This window comes from Neofelis nebulosa, chromosome 2, assembly GCF_028018385.1.
Source record: "Neofelis nebulosa isolate mNeoNeb1 chromosome 2, mNeoNeb1.pri, whole genome shotgun sequence".
Classification (NCBI taxonomy): domain Eukaryota; kingdom Metazoa; phylum Chordata; class Mammalia; order Carnivora; family Felidae; genus Neofelis; species Neofelis nebulosa.
The window spans coordinates 29,536,694-29,555,796 of NC_080783.1; the positions used below are offsets into that span (position 1 = coordinate 29,536,694).

At 41.4% G+C, this 19,103-nt stretch overlaps 1 protein-coding gene across 1 annotated transcript in view; it reads left to right on the top strand.

The window, feature by feature from the left end:
- DYTN (dystrotelin) overlaps nucleotides 1–19,103 on the top strand; it is a 52,850-nt gene that overhangs the window by 10,679 nt on the left and 23,068 nt on the right. Inside the window, exons 6-9 of the mRNA XM_058696735.1 lie at nucleotides 3,281–3,352; nucleotides 3,849–4,012; nucleotides 8,595–8,706; nucleotides 10,389–10,537. Coding sequence (XP_058552718.1) covers nucleotides 3,281–3,352; nucleotides 3,849–4,012; nucleotides 8,595–8,706; nucleotides 10,389–10,537 — 497 coding nt within the window. The remainder of the gene's footprint in view (nucleotides 1–3,280; nucleotides 3,353–3,848; nucleotides 4,013–8,594; nucleotides 8,707–10,388; nucleotides 10,538–19,103) is intronic.

A 19,103-nucleotide genomic window follows, 5' to 3' on the forward strand; every position in this document is an offset into this window, starting at 1 on the left:
GCTGCTTCTCCAGGGGAAGGATTCTATTGCATTCGTGTTCACGTCTCTGATGGCTTAAAAAGTGCCTGGTAGTAAGGCCTTCGACAAATGTTTAATGAAAGTATAAATGAAATTCAGTCCTGAATACTCAAATAGTTAAAATTTGCATCATTTCCTGTGCTTAAAGAATGTACGAATGTACTGCTGTTTTTAGCCTTGCCAGGTAAGGGAATTGAACCTCCTTAAAGTAAGTATGTTACTTAAATGTTAAACTGATAATAAATGATGTGTCTGAGCAAGAACTTCTACGAATGGATTAAGCAGACTCCAGATTGTCTTCTGTGGAAGTGGTTGCTCTCCCAGCGTAACTTTTACCCATTTCGAGAATGTCTCTACTTTTTTTCCAGCCCCTGTAAAATCCCCACACTAGGCTTTCTGCGCTACGATGCCATTAAATGGCTTTCTATCATTTTTCTCCTGGGTCTCCCTCCTGGGTCCCCTTCCTCCCTGTAAGGGAGGAAAAAAAATAATCTTTTCTTCTCCCCATTGTAAGGTTCTCTGGCTGGGGCCCTGTAAATTAGACTGACAAAAGACAGATTAACAAGAGGAGAACAGACAGAAATGTATTGACATGTATACGGTGCACACACATGGGAGTACCCAGTGCTGAGTAACTCAAAGGGAGGACTAGAATTCAGGCTTACATATAATCTCAAGCTAAACAAAGGGAAAGGGTTTGGGGCTTCCTGGTGGAGAAGGAAAGTTATGAGAAGGTGACCAGGAAAACTCTGATTGTTTAGTAAGGTTTGTTGTGCGGATTTAAGTCAGTACCTTGTCCATTGATCAGAGTTGTTAAGACCCCTCCTCTTTCTGGTAAGGAAAGAGAGACACCCTTGGCAGACGAAAATTTCCTTTATAAATAAATGTACATTTTCTTTACAAAAGGAAAACTTGTGCCCTGCTTTTAGAGCTTTTCCTGCATCTGCTGGTTTTCAATGGCCTTTAGCTCAAAATAATCCATATGCCAAAGAGGCACATTTTGGGGTGGCATATTCTGGTACTCTTCAGGACCAAGAATTCTGAACTGGGGAAGGTCATGAAGGGGGTGGGTAAAGAGGAAGATTATTAGAACTCTAGGACAGGGAGTATGGTTCAGAACAACCTATCCAAAATTACCTGTGATTTGATTTGGCCTTAATATCTTAGGTTCATATTGATCATGATAATATTTAGTTTATTCTGGAAATTCCAAGTAATAGTCAATAGGTTCATATTTTTTAAATGGAGTAATGATTTTGTTTTTAATTTAGAAGGTTAAACTTCAGGCAGAGCTATTGGTGATTGTGGCACACGGATCCCACTGACCCTTAGGCATATCTGCCATAGCAGAGGCACCTAGCCCAACACCCCTCACATCTCAGGGCTCGAGCTAACGGGAGCCGGGGAGATTGGAAGAGTCTGTCCATCCATTTCTGCAGGCAGACTTGTAAGACTGGAGGGCTTAGGTGGATGTCACGAAAGTAGGTGGACTGAGGGGCATTTTCCTTCTCCCGTAGAAATCCTTGTGTTCACTTTCTAGCTACTGTAGCTTGCCCCAGGCTAGCACCGTATCCAACAAACCCTAAAGCTCTGTCCTTGTTCCAGGCTCAACTGAGGTCAATGAACTGCTGAAATGGCAGCTCGAGCAATGCTCTGTCTGCCACCGGTGCCTTAGTAGGCTCCTGAGAGAAGTCTTTGGAAGATGGAAATTTGCATAGCAAATTATCATCCCATTGACTTCCATTAAGAACTCAGAGATGGATTCCCATGGAAAATTCCAGGCCCTGTTGTGTGATTCAAACCCCTCCCCTAAGGATCCTAATTATCATTTCAAGTGGCATTCTGCCTCTGCTAGTGTTCCATCTAGCCACATGGAATCTTCCATAGCACACCTGCAAGAAATTAGTCAAACGGACAATGAATCCAGACAATTTTCACACACACACTTAAAGCCAAAATGTGGAGGTGAAAGCCTCCTACCGAAGTGAGTTTTCTTTTGGCCGATGGCAGAATCACAGAGCTGGCAAGCCGGCTCCATCTGATCTCCTTCCCTTGATTTACATGAGGTCGACCCCCTTTCTCAGGGCTCAAGAACACCCTCCAACTAATTTTCCAGTTAGTTCATCAGCACTTATAGGCCAAAGTATGGCCAATGAGTCAGTTTTTCAGACAAAGGCCAAATGACGTAGGGAGCAGTTACTTATGTTCAGCTGGTGACGGGGTTATTATCAATTTAAAGTACAGCCATCTTGTCGCTGTTACGAAAATGTTTGTTGACTCCTGCCTGGCTAATTGTCAGCAAAGAGGTTCTAAGTGCCACTTTCCTGATTAGAAGAATGTTTATTCGAGTTGATGGACTCAGCAGGGGGGTCTTTGAAATTACTTTTGAGCTTGCAGGCGATGCCTCCTGACAGCCAGTGCTGTATAAGACATCAGATGCGAAATTAGGACTTGTGACCAAATGGGCATAAATGGAGGTGACAGGTACATGTATTTGTGCATATAGATAATGTCAGAACCAAGTCCCTGGCCATCTTGGCAGTCACAAGGGGTTCTTAGTCCCTTAGTTAAACTCCCTTGGTGATCATGATTGAAAGGTGGAAACCATTGAGTGAGGCAGTGCAGACAGAGCCCTTGGAACACCTACAACAGAAGTCAGAAGGACAAAGCTTTGTGAGCACCCCTCAACAGAGTAAGGAGTCTTGAAGCGAGATCTCAGTTCTGCAGCTAAATCACCTTTTTTTTCACCCTGAGCAAAACAGTAAATCTCAATCGCCCCTTGCTTTAAACAAGAATGATGATTACTGCTCTACCCCAGAAACTGGTGTTTGTTGAAATGCCATGAAAGTGTTTTAAAAGGTTTTCCTTAAAACCGCTCTGAATATTAATACAGTATCATTGTTATATGCGATTCACAAGTAAATGAGGGCAAAGAAAGGTGAAAATAATTGGATTGGGATCATAAGAAGTGAAACAGCGACAGCCGTGCTTGGATTGCCCCAATTGCTAGACTGTCTTCTCGCCCTCCTCCTTCCTCTCAGCCCCACTTTTTCCCACTTGTTCATTTGCTGTCCTCATTCAGACATTGCACAAAACCCACAGATTTCTCATCTGCTTGGACTGAGGCAGTTCATCCAGTCTCAGACCCTAAATACTTGTGACCCCGTGGCTGTAAGCACCTCTACTCAGAAGTGCTGATTCCAGTGGTCACCTACTTCTCTATTTTCTCACAAGTGACATGGGGATTTCTTGCCTCTTGTAGATCCCAACTGTTGTAGGGGAGAGTCGTGCTCTGTGCTCTGTGGAAAGTGCCACCCACAGCTGTTTCCAAGGGGTGAGTATGATGCAACTGTCCCTGGGACTTGGGGGCAGATCCCCGGGAGTTGGGGGCAGACAAGTTTGCTGCCCAGTTCAAATTACAGAATTGCTACTCCACACAGCATCCGAGACAACCTAATTCAAGATATAACCTTGCCTCGGAGCGTCTGGGGGGCTCAGTTCGTTAAGCGGCGGACTCTTGATCTCGGCTCAGGTCCTGATCTCACGGTTTGGGAGATTAAGCCCCACCTCAGACTCTGTGCTGACAGTGAGGAACCTGCTTGGGATTCTCTCTCTCTCCCCCTCTCTCTCCGCCTCTCTCTCTTTCTCAACATAAGTAAAATAAACATTAAAAAAAAAAAGGTATAAACTTGCCTCTGACTTTTCATGTGATAAACGTCTTGGGCAGAGCTGACAGAAACAGCCAGAAAAGAAAATGAAAATACATTTGCATCTATACTAGAGACCAAAGTCAAGCTGGAAACACATCTAAGTGAGCCATTGTTTTTCAGGTGTTAAGCCCAACAATCAAAGAAGAAAAATTCCTCTCTTGGTTACAGTCTGAGCCTCCCATCCTCCTGTGGCTCCCAACCTGCTATCGGTTATCTGCCACTGAAATGGTCACTCACCCTGTTCGGTGTAGAATCTGCAGGAACTTCCCAATCACTGGACTGAGGTACTCATCAGTGTTTCGCAGACGGTCATTCTCCAAATGGGTCTCGGAGTAGAGCTGTGTCTCTCCAGATTCCTTTTGAGGTCCTTCTCACAGATCTGGAACTCAGTTAATATTTTGAAAATTAGTCAGTAATTTTCTGCATGAGGGATCTTGGTTGACAATAAATTATATTTTATCTTCTGTAATTAATGGAGTATTAAATTCTTCCACTAACACAGTCTGATCAATAGACATTTGTATTTCTTTAGGGGGAAAATGTGTTTTCTTTTGTTACAAAAGAGATATTTAAATTTAATTTAAATATTTAGCTTAAATATTTAAGTATTTGGGAGCTATTTATAAGAATTACAGCAATAATAATAGTTTATGAACTGTTGAGTGTTAGGCTGAGTGGTTCACGTGGACCATTTCGTTTAAGGACTTGTTAGAACCTCTATCCAAGGTGGCATTATTATCCCCAATTCGCAGAGAAGATAAATGACTTACTTGCACATGCTTAGCAAGTAGCAGATGCTGGCGGACTGAAGCCAGAGTCTCTGCCTTGCGACTATGATGCTATACTGCCTCCCAGTGCAGAAAGCTGGGAACAAGGGCTCAGGATCCAAAGGAATAAAATCAGGTTTTGTGGCGGCAGCTCACACCAAGTCTTCACTCTGCCTGGAGGAAAGGGCAGATTTGGAAGCTAGGTTTGGACATTCAGATCTTTCCAAAGCTTTGAGGATGAAAGTCAGAACCCCACCTTAGGGCAAAGGGTGCTGTTGGTCTCCCGTAAATAAAACAATGAAGAAGTGAAGTTAAAGTGGTTGAAAACTTGGGGAGGAAAGAAGGAAAGCAGCAGGTCTAGGCCAAGCACAGGGATGCCATTATCGTGGTGAATGAACACAGGTAGGTGCTGAAGGGGCGGGGGTAGGACTGAATTGCTGAGAAAACCCAGTTGCTAAAAACAAGTCAAAGAAAGGGGTGTCCAGAGGGGCAGGAGTGAGGACTTGGGGACTCTGTTCCTCTTCTCATCCTATACTTGCAGATCTTTACTAGCCCAGACAGTAAGCATGCTCCCTGTGGGTATAAATTACATCTGCTGGGTCTCCGGCCAATCTGGAAATCAGGTTTTAGTTTTGCCAACGAAATGAATTGGGTTTGCAGAGAATTCCGAGTACATGGTGAAATTTCATTCATGATTAACTGTACTTTAAACAATAAAACCTATAAATGGGAAGGACTGTTGGAAACCAAACCAAAGAAATCTCCACATTGCAGTGAAAAACAAACTCCTTTTATATTGGACAGTGGAGGAACATGAATATGATGTACCATGTGATATGCAACCAATAAATAAGTATTGATTAAGTGGTTAACACATGTCCTGCACTCCCCCCAGGGGCAGAATTCACTTTGCAGTTATATAAAACACAACTTTTACACAGAAATGTTTTTTAAATTATTGTGTGTAACACAATGCAGATATTATTAATCCTGTTTTACAAAGGAGTCTCAAAGAGTTTGAGTGGCTCAGGTCATACGAAGGCGGAAAGCAAAAAGGGCCATACGCTAAAGTTGAGACTGCGTCACTTTCTACTGAGAATGAAATTAAGCTTCCTCTTAGAAATGCCTCCGTGCAACCCATCTTTCTTTCTAGACATCCGAGGCAATGTACAGTTCTCATATATGGGGATGGCCGAGCAACTTGCCCAAGGCCATTAACCCCTCTGGACCTCGGTTTCTTTAGAAGTACAAGAAGGAAAGCTGGAGCCAACGGAGTACTAGACTCACTTTATCTATAACCTTCTGAGTCTATTAGAAATTGCATGTATTACAGTCCCAGCCTTCAGCTTGTGTTTTTGGCTCTCATAAACTCCAGCAACAGCCTCACGGCTTTAAGTTTTAGTGAGATGAGGAAGGTCATTTTAAAGCAGAAGTGTTGGCAGATCTGGAGGTAACAGGGAGAGGCAAAAGCTCAACCTTATCAAGAGGAGGTAAAAAGATCAGAGATTGTTCATAAGCCAGTGTTACATTTTAGCAGGATGTATCGTATTTATGCTCTGTAATAGCCATGTAAGGTTGGGATGAGATTGGGGGAAAACGCAGACTTGGTTCTCTCTTGGTAAAGGCACCAACAGATCCATCTCATCAGGGATGGATGGATCTACACCTTCTACAAAGGTGTAGAAAACTACGCCTTTTCTCATGTACCTGTAGGTAGCTTCTGAGCATAAAGGGACTAATGCAAGGTTAGGGTCAGTGTATTGTCCTCGATGAGTCGACTGCAGCCATATGTAATGCTGATAAAGTAGCCAGTACAGGTGGCTCATCAAATAATCTTTACATAAAATATCATGTTATACGTTTCACGCAAACAGCAGTTATCTTCCCAATTCTGCATGTTGAATCATTTTCAAAGCTTTGTAAAAACCTTGCCAGGCCAAGAAGGCAGGGCTTACCAGTCCCATTCTTCTCGTGAAGAAACTAAGTCATTCACTTAACTTCTTTCGTCTCATGTTCACTGAAAACGTTCAGTGCACCAGGTATCCTCCAAAGCATCTGACCTTAAGTTCCCACTTCAAGGTCACTGGTAATGGTGGGGTGTGTGTCCAAATTCAAGCCTCCTGTACCAGCGGTCTGTTCCAGGGGTAAAAACAGCTGGCTGTCCATTCAGGCGGTATCCCTGGGCTCAAAGCCTAGTTCCCCCTCTGACCAAGATGTGGTGTAACTGTGTGCAAGTTGCTTAAATTCTGATTGCTTCAGTTTCTTTATCTGAAAAAATGAGAATAATAAGAATGCCTTACCTCAAAGAACTTTCATGGGGATTAACTGTCAATACATGTAAATGTATTGCATACACATATGCACATGTATACGTGCCTGCCCTTAGTAAGTGTTCCAAAACATTGGAACTATTTTGGCTACCTTGGCTACTATTCTAGCCATTCGATGCTGTTTATGAATCCTGTATCATGGAACGAGGTGTCAGGGTTAGGCAGTGAACAAGGGCAGCTGACGGTCGGTCTCACCCAGCTTACATTCTTCTGCTCTGCCTTCCAAGGACTGTGGTCAGAAGACCTTCTGCCATCTGGCCTCAGGGGCACTCCAAGTTTTGATTCCTCTGTTCTTCAGAATAACCAGCGGGTCTGATAGATTCGATGTGCTCTAAGCCCTCCTTCTTGGCTCCGGCCTCCTTACCCCACTCCTTTCTATCTGGAACTTCATCCTCGTTGATCTGGAGCCCAATGGCACACTTCCTCCGTGAAAACTTTTCTGACCTCGCAGCCCACAGGGGTCTCCCCCTCTCTCCCTCCTACAGCACTTGCCTTCTATGCCTCACATTTGGTGCATAATCACATATTGCTTAACTTTTCCAGTTAGGACCACAAGCTTCCCTATCATCTCTCTGCAGCAAGACATGAAATTTGAAGAGCACAGGGGTCTGGTCATATTTCTTTTTCTGTAACTTGCAAGGGAGGGGTTGAAAACTCAAATGTTTACAGGAGCTAGGCACGTAGTCTACATGTGAGAAGTTGGCCAGGTAGGGACTGTGGTGAGCTGGAGGGTGTTATCTCCAGTCTAGAAGGAGTAGCTGTCACTTTGCCCTTACCTATTATTGTCACTGATGAAGAAGACAGAGCTTTTGTGCCACCTACACTGTGTTTGGAGAAGAGAATTAAAATATCAGAAAAAAAAAAGTGTAGATCCCCAATCTTTGACAAACAGTATGATTCCACTCACATATCATCAAATGTCACTAAATCGTAACTATGAGGCCTTACCAGCCCTCCCTGATATCACCATATTATGAAACACCCCTCCGTCCCATGGGTCTCAAGATACCCTCCTCTCCTGCTGACCATGGGAGATTTAAGGGTGTCACTGTTCATAAAAGAAGGACTGCAGTGTTGATGTGTTAAGAAGCTTGGGTGTGGTGGTCGCTCCCCCACACTCCAGCTGAAGGAATGACCCTCGTCCACTGTGTTTCTTTCCTACAGACAGAGTTCTAGAAAAATCACAAAAGTTGCTTTTCAATTCTTTATCTACGGCTTTATTTTCCCCAATACCATGCAGGAACACAGGTCCAGTATTATCCTGTCTTGAAATTCCTCAAGAGAAGTCAAAAGTCAGAATGTACTGAAATCTCCCGGTGTTTGGTTTTTGGTTTTGTTTTGTTTTGTTTTGTTTTGTTTTTTGTAACTTGGCGACTAAATTCAAAAGATTTGAATGCCACCATACAAAATGTGGCTTCAGACTTAGGGCTCTGTCTTAAGGGTCGTAGTACACAGTAGCCTGCCTGTAGAAAGTGTTCGGTATATCTGCGGGGGCATGAATCAGACTTCTCTACTATAGTTTGTTGGATAAAACGATGTTAGTGTAATGCTGTATTATAAAAAAATCCTATCAAAAGAAGATTTCTTCGATTAAAAATAACATGTCAGAGTCACTTAACGTCCCTACAAAGTTTGGGAGAAATTTTACGCTTACTTGATAGCCGTGATATCTCCTGTATGTTCTGGGGTACCCATTCTCCACCTGAACGTTATTTTCTGAGCTCATGAGCGAGTTGCCACGTTAGCCTTACTTCCATTTTAATTGACAGATACCGCTGTCTGAAGTGTCTCGACTTTGACATCTGCCAGGCGTGTTTCTTATCTGGTCTTCACAGCAGGTCCCACCAGAAGGCCCCTCCTGTGTTTGAGCATTGTGTCCAGGTAACATCTAGTGCAAGATACCAACCATTCATGAATCGGTACCGGCGACAGCAGTTCACAAACTTTGCCTCCAGTAAAACCACAGATTCTGCTCCTTTCGTTCACGATAATGTTTAAGAGTAAGGAAGGGGTGGGATGCCTGGGTGGGTCAGTCAGTTAAGTGTCAGATTCTTAATTTCGGCTCAGATCATGATCTTTCGGTTTTTGGTGAGTTCGAGCCCCCCCATCCGGCTCTGTGTTGACGGTGCAGAGCCTGCTTAGGATTCTCTCTCCTCTCTCTCTGTCTCTCTGCCCCCTCCCCCACTTGCGCTGTTTCTTTCTCAAAATAAATAAATAAACTGAAAAAACAAAAGTCTAGGGAAATGGCAAACTCAACCTTAAATATCTCTCAATATAAATCTACAAAGTTTTTTTTACATCATAGATTTTATTAAAACCTATTAGGGACAAGAAAAGGCCAAACAACACTCAGTACGAAGCCACTGATAACACACTATATTGCAGACAATATCTGAGGAATAAGAGGGGAACAGCATTGGGAGTGGACTCAAAGAAAAGGCTTTGATTCGGTAAAAATGACAAAACTAGGCTTCTAGTTACTAGTGCCTCTGGGGAAAACTCCTTTTAGCATGTCTTATCCTGAGCCCTAAACTTCCAGTATTTTTGCTGTAGGAAAAATGAAAGAGAAAAATTGCCATCTCGGTTTTGACTGAAAGAATATTAAACTGAGACTTCACAGCTGCCTTTCAAATGTTTTGTTTTGTTTTGTTTTTTAAGAAAATCTACTCAGCAAGAGAATTCAGGTCTTTTGAAGAGATGAGAGAAAGAGGATAGTTAATTTTAAGCAAGGAGCATTTTCATTTTCCCAGAAAGAACACTTTCTTCTCATCGCTAAGTTCCTACAAATCCATTTCACCATATAGATTTTGTCACACGGCAATGGTGAGAGATGTTGATTAGCTAGCCTTACGGAGGACAGCTTTCTCTTGTTCTCTCTTTAACATGAATGGTCCACAAAAGTCAAGTGTTTGGATCTTGCCAAAGAATTCCAGTGGGTATTGTTTTATGAAACTTAAATAACCCAGATGCTGGGTTACTTGTTGGCCTGGGGAGATACAGGGCTTCTTGATGTTAGACTGACACCATGTGGTCACTTTGTTATTACACTTCAGATTTCAAGAGCTGAAAATCTTTGAATAAAATCCCTCATTCCTTTGTTCCTTTTGGCAGAAATTCTTAACGTGGGGTTGATGGGTGGACTTCAGGTGGAATCCACTGATATTTTGTATAGAATTAATTGTATGAGCCACTTTTCTGTAGATAAATCCACGAGTGACCATCCAGTGTGTAAAGGAATCCACACCCCAAATGTTAGCAGCCCTGGACCTAGCCCTGTTTCATACACCTTCTAGATTCTGCCTTCCAGGTTACTGGATTGCTCTAAGGAAGAGAGGCTATTTGTGTAAGTTGATTGATCTTTAATTTAGAAACTTACACTGCGTGGACAAGTAGACAGAACGCAAAGAAATTCATGTAGTAAGGAAGTAACATGATTTTTCTAAGGACATAAAAGTGAATGAAATAATTCCAAAAACTTTCATGGTGGCCAGTCCACTCAAGTAAGGAAAAAAGACCACATTTAGACTGACAGGACCCCTTTTTAATGTTGGCTATTCCAGCAGATGTCAGCAAAGGAGAATACAAAATTCCTCCTCAGGACCCTCAGAAACAACCTGCTCCAAGGGCGCTGTGGGAGAAAAGAAGCTTTAAGAAGGCGGTGGCTCCTGGACCAGGTGACCCCAAAGAACATGGCTGACCACGCAGAGGCCAGGTGAGTGTCCATGAGTGATGGTCCTGTAGGGCAGCCCCCCCAGGAGCCTGGGGACTGAGTTATGCAGCCGACACAGCATAGCACAGCACACACACACACACACACACACACACACACACAGCTGCTTTCATAATGCTGGCTGTAAAGAAGGCACGACCTGGGGGTGAGAGTGTGCTTAAGATGTGTTTCCCCTCCAAAAATGATCTTTAATTTTGAAGAAGAACAAGAGGCAAAAGTACTTCTAAATGGCCCATCCTGACATTTTAAAGGCATCAAACCCAGGAGCCTTTTAACAACTTTGCTTTTTTAACCCTAGTTTTGTTGGTTTGCTTTCAAAAGCCTAATTTAGAATTAATACTTTATTTTTATTAAAAAAGGGAAAGAAAAACACTCAGAATCCCATCTCGCACAGATGAGTACCAGTCACATTTTAGTATTACCAAAACAGGAATTATGCTGTGGATACGACTTTTTTAAGTTTAATTAATTAAGAGAGAGCATGTAGGGAAGAAGCAGAGAGAGGGAAAGAGAGAATCCCAAGCAGGCTCCATGCTGTCATCGCAGAGCCCGATGCTCGGCTCGATCCCATGAACTGTGAAATCATGACCTGAGCTGAAATCAAGAGTTGGACACTGAACCAACTGAGCTATCTGGGTGTCCCTGTAGATACGATTTTTGATTCTTCTTTTCATCTACATTAAATGGAGAGTATTTCCCCTGTCATTAGTTTCCAAAATATTATTTTTAATGGCCTCACTTTCCTCCTTATAAGGAAGTATCATAATTCATAAACAACCTGATTATCATTAAACATTTTGGTTATTTTCAAAATTTGCCCCATCAAAATTCTGTAGTCAACATCCTTATACATGCATCTGCCTATAGTTTAAATATTCTATTACGATAAATTTGCTCAAATAAAATCATTGGATCAAAAGTTCTGAATTTTGTTAACCCTTAAAATTCAGAGTACCAAATTGTGCTCCAGAGAGTTATCTCAAAGCTTGCCCAGCACTACTAATATATGAGGTCACCTATCACTTACCTAAAGGTCACCAGCTTAAAGATGACTTTAAAAAGTCTTTGTGGGGGCACGTGTGTGACTCAGTCGGTTAAGCGTTCAACCCGGGCTCAGGTCATGATCTCACGGTTAATGGGTTCGAGCCCCATGCAGGGCTCTGTGCTGACAGCTCAGAGCCTGGAGCCTGCTTCGGATTCTGTCTCCCTCTCTCTCTGCCCCTCCCCCACTCATGCTCTGTCTCTGTCTCTCAAAAATAAATAAACATTAAAAAAAATTTTTTTTTAAAGTCTTTGTGATGGGGGCACTTGGCTGGCTCGGCTGGTGGAGCATGTAACTCTTGATCTTGGAGGATGTGAATTTGAGCCCCATGTTGGATATATTGTTAAAAACAAAATTTTTAGGGGCGCCTGGGTGGCGCAGTCGGTTAAGCGTCTGACTTCAGCCAGGTCACGATCTCGCGGTCCGTGAGTTCGAGCCCCGCGTCGGGCTCTGGGCTGATGGCTCGGAGCCTGGAGCCTGTTTCTGATTCTGTGTCTCCCTCTCTCTCTGCCCCTCCCCCGTTCATGCTCTGTCTCTCTCTGTCCCAAAAATAAATAAAAAACGTTGAAAAAAAAATTAAAAAAAAAAAAAAAAAAACAACAAAATTTTTTTAAAAGTCGTGATGTTAATTTTGGAAGTAACCATCTCAAAATGTAAAATTGTAGAAAGCAAAAGAGATACTGTTTCCATGGGCTTATGATCGTCAAAATTTTGGGAGAAAAAAACCCAGAATTATTAATTTTACCTACAGAGAGTAGAGGAGATCAACTTAAATCAGACTGGTATTCATTTATTAACTTTTTTTTGTAATCTTCAAATGTTTTCTCAGACACCCACCAGCATATTTCTATCTCAATGCCAGACCCTATTTCTAGGGTCATTTTGTCACTTTCCAATCTAAATATGTTTTATAGTTCTTTCCTTTAAAGGAAAAACGACATGTTGACAGTGCAATTGGATGCCATTTATTATGCCTGTGTCACACTTACCTAACAGGCTGCATCAATATATCTTTAAAGTTAGAGAATTTGAGTATCTGGATGTATATCTTTAATATAGTACAAAGAATTTTAAAATAAGCACAAAGATATCAGGTGCCAATTCATCTGTCTTCTTCAAGACAGATTTCACTTTTCCCAGGCAAAGAAACAATACAATGTGTTGGTTAGTCATCTGGATTTATTATACACTTGAGATCTTGTCTAAATTCCTACGTTCTCGTAGTTAGAACACAAAGATCCATACTCTTAATTCTATTTCTTTTGGCTGCTAAAGCCAGACTGATGTTTTAAAAGCACAAATTTGACGGCATTCTTCATGTGCCCGTATCCCCTAAACTCCCACGTCTGACATCCCTCCAGTATCCTCCCATTGATTTTAAGCTAAAAACTAAAAGTTGTAATAACCACCTGGGTGGCTCACTCGGTTAAGTATCAGCTCAGGTCGTGTTCTCGCAGTTCTCAAGTTCGAGCTCCGCGTCAGGCTCTGTGCTGGCAGCTCAGAGCCTGGAGCCTGCTTTGGTTTCTGGGTCTCCCTTTCTCTGTCCCTCCCCTGCTCACACTCTCTCTCTGTCTCAAAAATAAATGAACATTTAAAAAAAAGTATTACCCTTAAAAACTGTAATGATTTGGAAAATTTCTGCATATTTTGGGCCCCCTGAGCACCTCTCCAGCTTCATCTTCCCCCTGCCCTACATTGTCTCATATCTTCATGTTCCCCACAAGACTAAGCCAGGTACCCACCCTCTGAAGACTTAAACCTTTGCCTTAAGGAGTTGGTACCCCTCACTCCTAAAGACCCATAGAAGTCTTTGCTCATATGTCATCTCAACCATGAGGCCATTCTTGATCACTTACCATTTCAACCCCGTCGTCCCTGTCACTGTCATTCCAATCTGCCTCTCTTGCTTTATTTTATTTCAGAGCATTTCATCAGCACCTGACTTCCTATATATTTTGCTTTTATTTTTTGTTTGTTTGCTATAATGTGAGCTCAGGGGTGGGGGTGGAGAACCTTTTATTGTTTCCAGCTGTATTTCCAGAATTTGGAACAGTGTCTGCATTTGATAAATGCTCAATAAATGTCTGTTGAATGATTGGCTGATGGACTGAATAATACAACGATGGATGTTTGATGAAGGAATTGATGGGGGTAATAAGATAGGTCATGAACTCTTTTAGAAGGGAGCATGAGAGGAGCACCTGGGTGGCTCAGTCAGTTGAGTGTCCAACATCGGCTCAGGTCATAATCTCGTGGTTTGTGGGTTCAAGTCCTGTATCGGGCTCTGTGCTGACAGCTCAGAGCCTGGAGCTGTTTTGGATTCTATGTCTCCCCCTTCCTATGCTCCTTCCCTGCTAGTGCTCTGTCTTTCTCTCTCTCAAAAATAAATAAACATAAAAAAAAAAAAAGAATGGAGCTTGAGAAAGTCTCACAAGAGTAATTACACAGTGTTGGGAGAAGGTAGTGAAGTGATTGAGCTTTGTCCTCAGTCAACTGTGTGGCTTTGGGGAAATCACTTCATGTTTCTATGACTCAGTTTCTTCACTTGATAATAAAAATAACCTGTCCTATAATAAAAATAACCTGTCCTTCCTACTCCGAGTAGTATCAGTGGAGATAAAAGGAGGGACAGAAATTGCAAGCGCTATGCAAAGCTAAAAGTTTTTTAAATGTCAATGTGTTCTACTCTGTCTACCCGAGTACAGTGAAGTGTTCCCCAAAGTAAAAATCTTGTGTAATAATTTTCAGTTTAGCTTAGATATTAATGAGTTCAGAAGTTCTGATCAGTGGCTGATCTAGGAGAAATGATGAGGAATATTATTATTTAACAATGTGACAATAGACAGAAACACATCGTTGATACCTGTTGACATATTAGTACTGATCATTATCTAAGAGATTAATGATTTTGCCAAGTGATAGTACTAAAAATTCATTCATTGGTTCAGCAAATATTCTGCAAGGTAATGAGCCTCTTCCCTTTTAATGTGAATTCACTCACTTTAAATATAATGGTTTACATTGAGATTATTTTCACTTACAAAAAACATAACCGAAAGCCAGGTGCCAAATATCACCACTGTTATTAAATATTTTGGGAAGTTCTTACTTATATAATAAAAAAATTAAAACAGTGAAACAGACAAAAATTTGCAGCGAATATGATTGTAAATCTCCAAGAAATCTTAAGTAACTCTAGCAAAAACTATTAGAATTAATAGGCTTTGAGTGGTGGGAAATAAAATATATATGCACAAATTAATAGCTCTGTACTATGATAACAATAGCCAGCTAGAAATTTTGTTAAAATCCCATTTACAGTACCTGTAAAAATTATTTTAAAGAGAAACTAGGGGGGAAAAGCTTAGCAAAAAAGATACAAAAGCCACGTTAAAAAACCTATAATATTTCAGAGTGCAGAAAATAAGACCTGAAAAGGGGGGAAACATACCAAATTCATGAAGGAGAAGACTCTAGCATGAGAATTGTACATGCTCTGAAAATTAATATAGTTGATCCTCATTATTTGTAGTTATGAAATTTTTGAATGCACTCATGAAAATTTATTTATAACCCTAAAATCAATACTTGCAACGTTTTCCTGGTCATTTGCAGACATGCACAGAGTGGCAAAAAATTTGAGTTGCCTAATGCACGGCTGAGGTCAAACTGAGAGTCACTCTGCCTTTTTGTTTCAGTTTTTATACCGTAAACACATCCTTTTCACATTTTTTGTGCGTTTTTTTTTTGGTGGTTTCCCTGTTGCAAAGTGCCGGCATTGTGCTGCAATGTTGTCTGCTGTTCCTAAGGGCAAGAAGGCTATGACATATGTGCCTTAACAAGAAAATGTGCTTTAACCTTTGTGCGGGCATACATTATAGTGCTATTGACCATAAGTTCAATGTAAACAAATCAACAACATGTATTGAATAAGGTGTCCATAAACAGAGACACACAGGGGCACCCGGGTGGCTCAGTCGGTTGGGTGTCCGACTTCGGCTCAGGTCACAATCTCACGGTCCGTGAGTTTGAGCCCTGCGTCGGGCTCTGTGCTGACAGCTCAGAGCCTGGAGCTTGCTTCAGATTCTGTCTCCGGCTCTGTGCCCCTCTCCCGTTGGTGCTCTGTCTCTCCGTCTCTAAAATAAATAAACATTACAAAAAAAATAAAAAAAAAACAGAGACACACATAAAACAAAGTTATATATTGAGTGAATGACGGAAATGATCTGCCCAGAGACCAGCAAGAACCTCTAACCCTGTATTTCCCCTTGGAGCAATGGGTCAGTCTGCATTAAGTCAGGTTCACAGTGACTGTGTAAAACAGAATGGCCATCATTAATGAGACCTGACTGTATTTAAATTAAATCCATTTCCAAGTAGAATCACAATGTTTTTTAAAATACGATAAAATGATTTTGAAGGCATTTTGAAATAATAAATTGTACCAGAATATTTTAAATTATAAAATTGAAGAATAGTGGGAAGGGATGTTTTTCAACAGATATTAAAACTTACTATAGAACCACTATGTATAAAAAAAGAATGAACATGTAGATATGAGGATAAGATATACAATTTAATTATTGATTCAAGCATAAATGGGAACCTAATATATGATAAAGATGATGTTTTGATTCCCCCAAAAAGGATGCGTAGTTGGCTATCCATCTGAAAGAAAGCAAACTGGCCCTTATTTCATCCTATAAACTAAAATAAATTCTAAATTGTTTAAAATTTAAATGTAAAAACAACTCTCTGTGTCTCCCACTCTCTGCCCCTCCCCCTCTTACGCTCTGTCTCTCTCTGTCTCTCAAAAATCAATAAACATTAAAAAAATGTGTAATAAAAAAAGGGCACCTGGTGGCTCAGTCGATTAAGGTCATGATCTCATGGGTCGGAAACCCGCATTGGGCTCTGTATTGACAGCTCAGAGTCCAGAGCCTGCTTCAGATTCTGTGTTGCCCTCTCTCTGTGCCCCTCCCTTGCTCGCACTCTGTCTCTCTCTCCCTCTCAAAAATAAATTAATATTCAAATTTTTTTAATATATAAATGTAAAAACAATTTTAACTTAAAATAAAAATACTAAACCTAGCGTTGGAAGAGATCATCCTAAGAAAGACAGAAAAACAAAGCATTGTGAAGTAATAATACGCAGATATAGGGGCACCTGGGTGACTCAGTTGGTTAAGCATCCGACTCTTGATTTCAGCTCAGGTCATGATCTCACAGTCATGAGATCAAGCCCCACATTGGGCTCTGTGCTGAGTGTGGAGGCTGCTTGGATTCTCTCTCTCCCCCCACCCCTGCTCACTCTCTTTCTCCCTCAAAATAAACGAATAAACTTAAAAAATAATAATACACAGATATCCATGATAACATGCACACTTAAATATTATCCTGTGGTGGATGATATAAAGAAAATCAAAAGATAAACTTAGAAAAATATTTTCACTAATAAGACAAACCATATGACAGAAAAGCCCTTGCAAATTAATAAGAAAAACCCAAAAGAAGGAGAAGGAAGGAGAAGGGGAAATGAGGAAGAAGAAAATGAGGAAGAGGAAGAGAATGAGGAGAAAAATACACCAAATATATAAATAGGCAACCACAGAAGACGTATTGCAAATGGCTATTAAACACCCCAAAATATTCTCAATGTCACTAGTGGCTAAATTACAAATTAAAGGAACAACTAGCTACCATCATCGTATCTAACAGAACAGCAAAGCGTGAGTGAATAACCACACCCAGTGCTGGCGAATATGGAAGAGAATAGGCGCTCTGAAATTTAGTAGGAACACAAGTAGCTGCAGACTTTTCAGAAAATAAGCTGAAAAATCTCCATTTGTTTGTTCATTCCATTAACCTGTAGCTAACACTCTTCTAGGCACTTAGGATACATCAGTGAACAAGAGGGACAAAGAGCTGTCTCTGCTTTCAGAGAGCTTTCATTCTAGTGGGGAGACTAGACAATGAAAAATAGGCATATAGGTGAATTGTATAGTATATGAGAAGTTATAAATACTAAAATAAAAGAAAAAAAAGAAGCAGGTGAGAGATGCCAAGACTTAGAGGAGGAATTGGTAGCACATTTAAATAGGGCGGTTATAGTGGACGTCTGTGAAAAGTCACATTTGAACAATGCCTTGAAGGAGGTGAGGGAGTGAATCCTACAGGCATCTAAGAAAAGCCCTGCAAATTGAACAGACAAGCAGCCAGAAGTGGAAGTGTGCTTGGCAGGTCCAAAGAACAGCAAAGAGGCCAGTTTGGCAGAACTCGGCAAAGGAGGACACGCTGAAAATAGACCAAGGGGATGCAAGGGTTGGGGCAAAAGCAGAAGCAAGGTCGTATCATAATTTCCTAAATGTTCTTCCGGTGTTCCTCTTTTCAACTTTGAGTTTACATTTGAGTCCATTTGGAATTTCTTTTAGCAAGGGTCTGACTTTGCTTTCTTTCAGATGCGTGCCAATTTTGCTCTCTTTCCCCCCACTTAATTACATTGCCAACTTTGCTACATATTCAATTTCCTTATATGCTTGGATCAGTTAAGAGAATTTATATTCTCATCCTCAGATCTTATGGGTCATACTAAACTGTATGGTCATGGTGATGCTGTAGTAAGTAACAGGAGAAAGTAGCTATCATCTGAAATAGGGAGGCTGTTTTTGGAGCAGGTTTTGGGGGAGGATGGTCAGGAGTTCAGTTTGGGATAGGTTAAGACTGAGATATCTCAGACACCCATGCGGAGATGTCGACTAGGCAGTTGCCCATTCATGGTCTGGAATTTGGGGGCAAGCCTCCTGGAGGTGCAGATTTAGGAGTTGCCAACACAGATGGCTCTTCAAGCCATGACATTCTATGAGATCGCCGAGGAGAGTATAGACAGAAAAAAGGTGGATAGCGGATTGAGCCCTGCGGCAGTCCACATTACAAAGTTGGAGAGCAGAAGAAAAGCCAGCAGGGGAGACGAGAAAGATGAATGATCTAGGAGGAAAACGAAGAAAATGAGGCATCCTGGAAGGTAGGTAAAGTGTTTCAAGGAGGAAGGCGTGGTCTCCTCTGTCCAATGCTGCTGCTAGGGCAAGCAAGAATTGGCCTTTAGATTTTGCAATGAGAGAATCACTGACCTCAAAAAGAGCAGTGTAGGACAGTGGTAGTAGCAAAAATCAGACTAGAGGCAGTTTAGGAGAGAATGGGGCCTGAGGAATTGAAGATACCAAAGAAAATTCTTTCCAGGATCTCTGACAGTAGAGGGAGCAAAGAGTCTGTGTGCCTGAAGTGCAGAGAATGTTTTGTTATGATGGAAAAAATAACAGCATGTTTGAGTACTGAAGGGAATGATCTTATGGGAATAAAAGTACCACTACCTAGTAAATAAGGACACACATTGTAGCACTGGAGGGTGGGGCAGTAAACCGGAAACAACCCAAGGGTCCACCAGTAGAAAACCGGTGGAACACACATGAAACAGACATCCAACAGAACATAATAAATCCTCTTAAATGA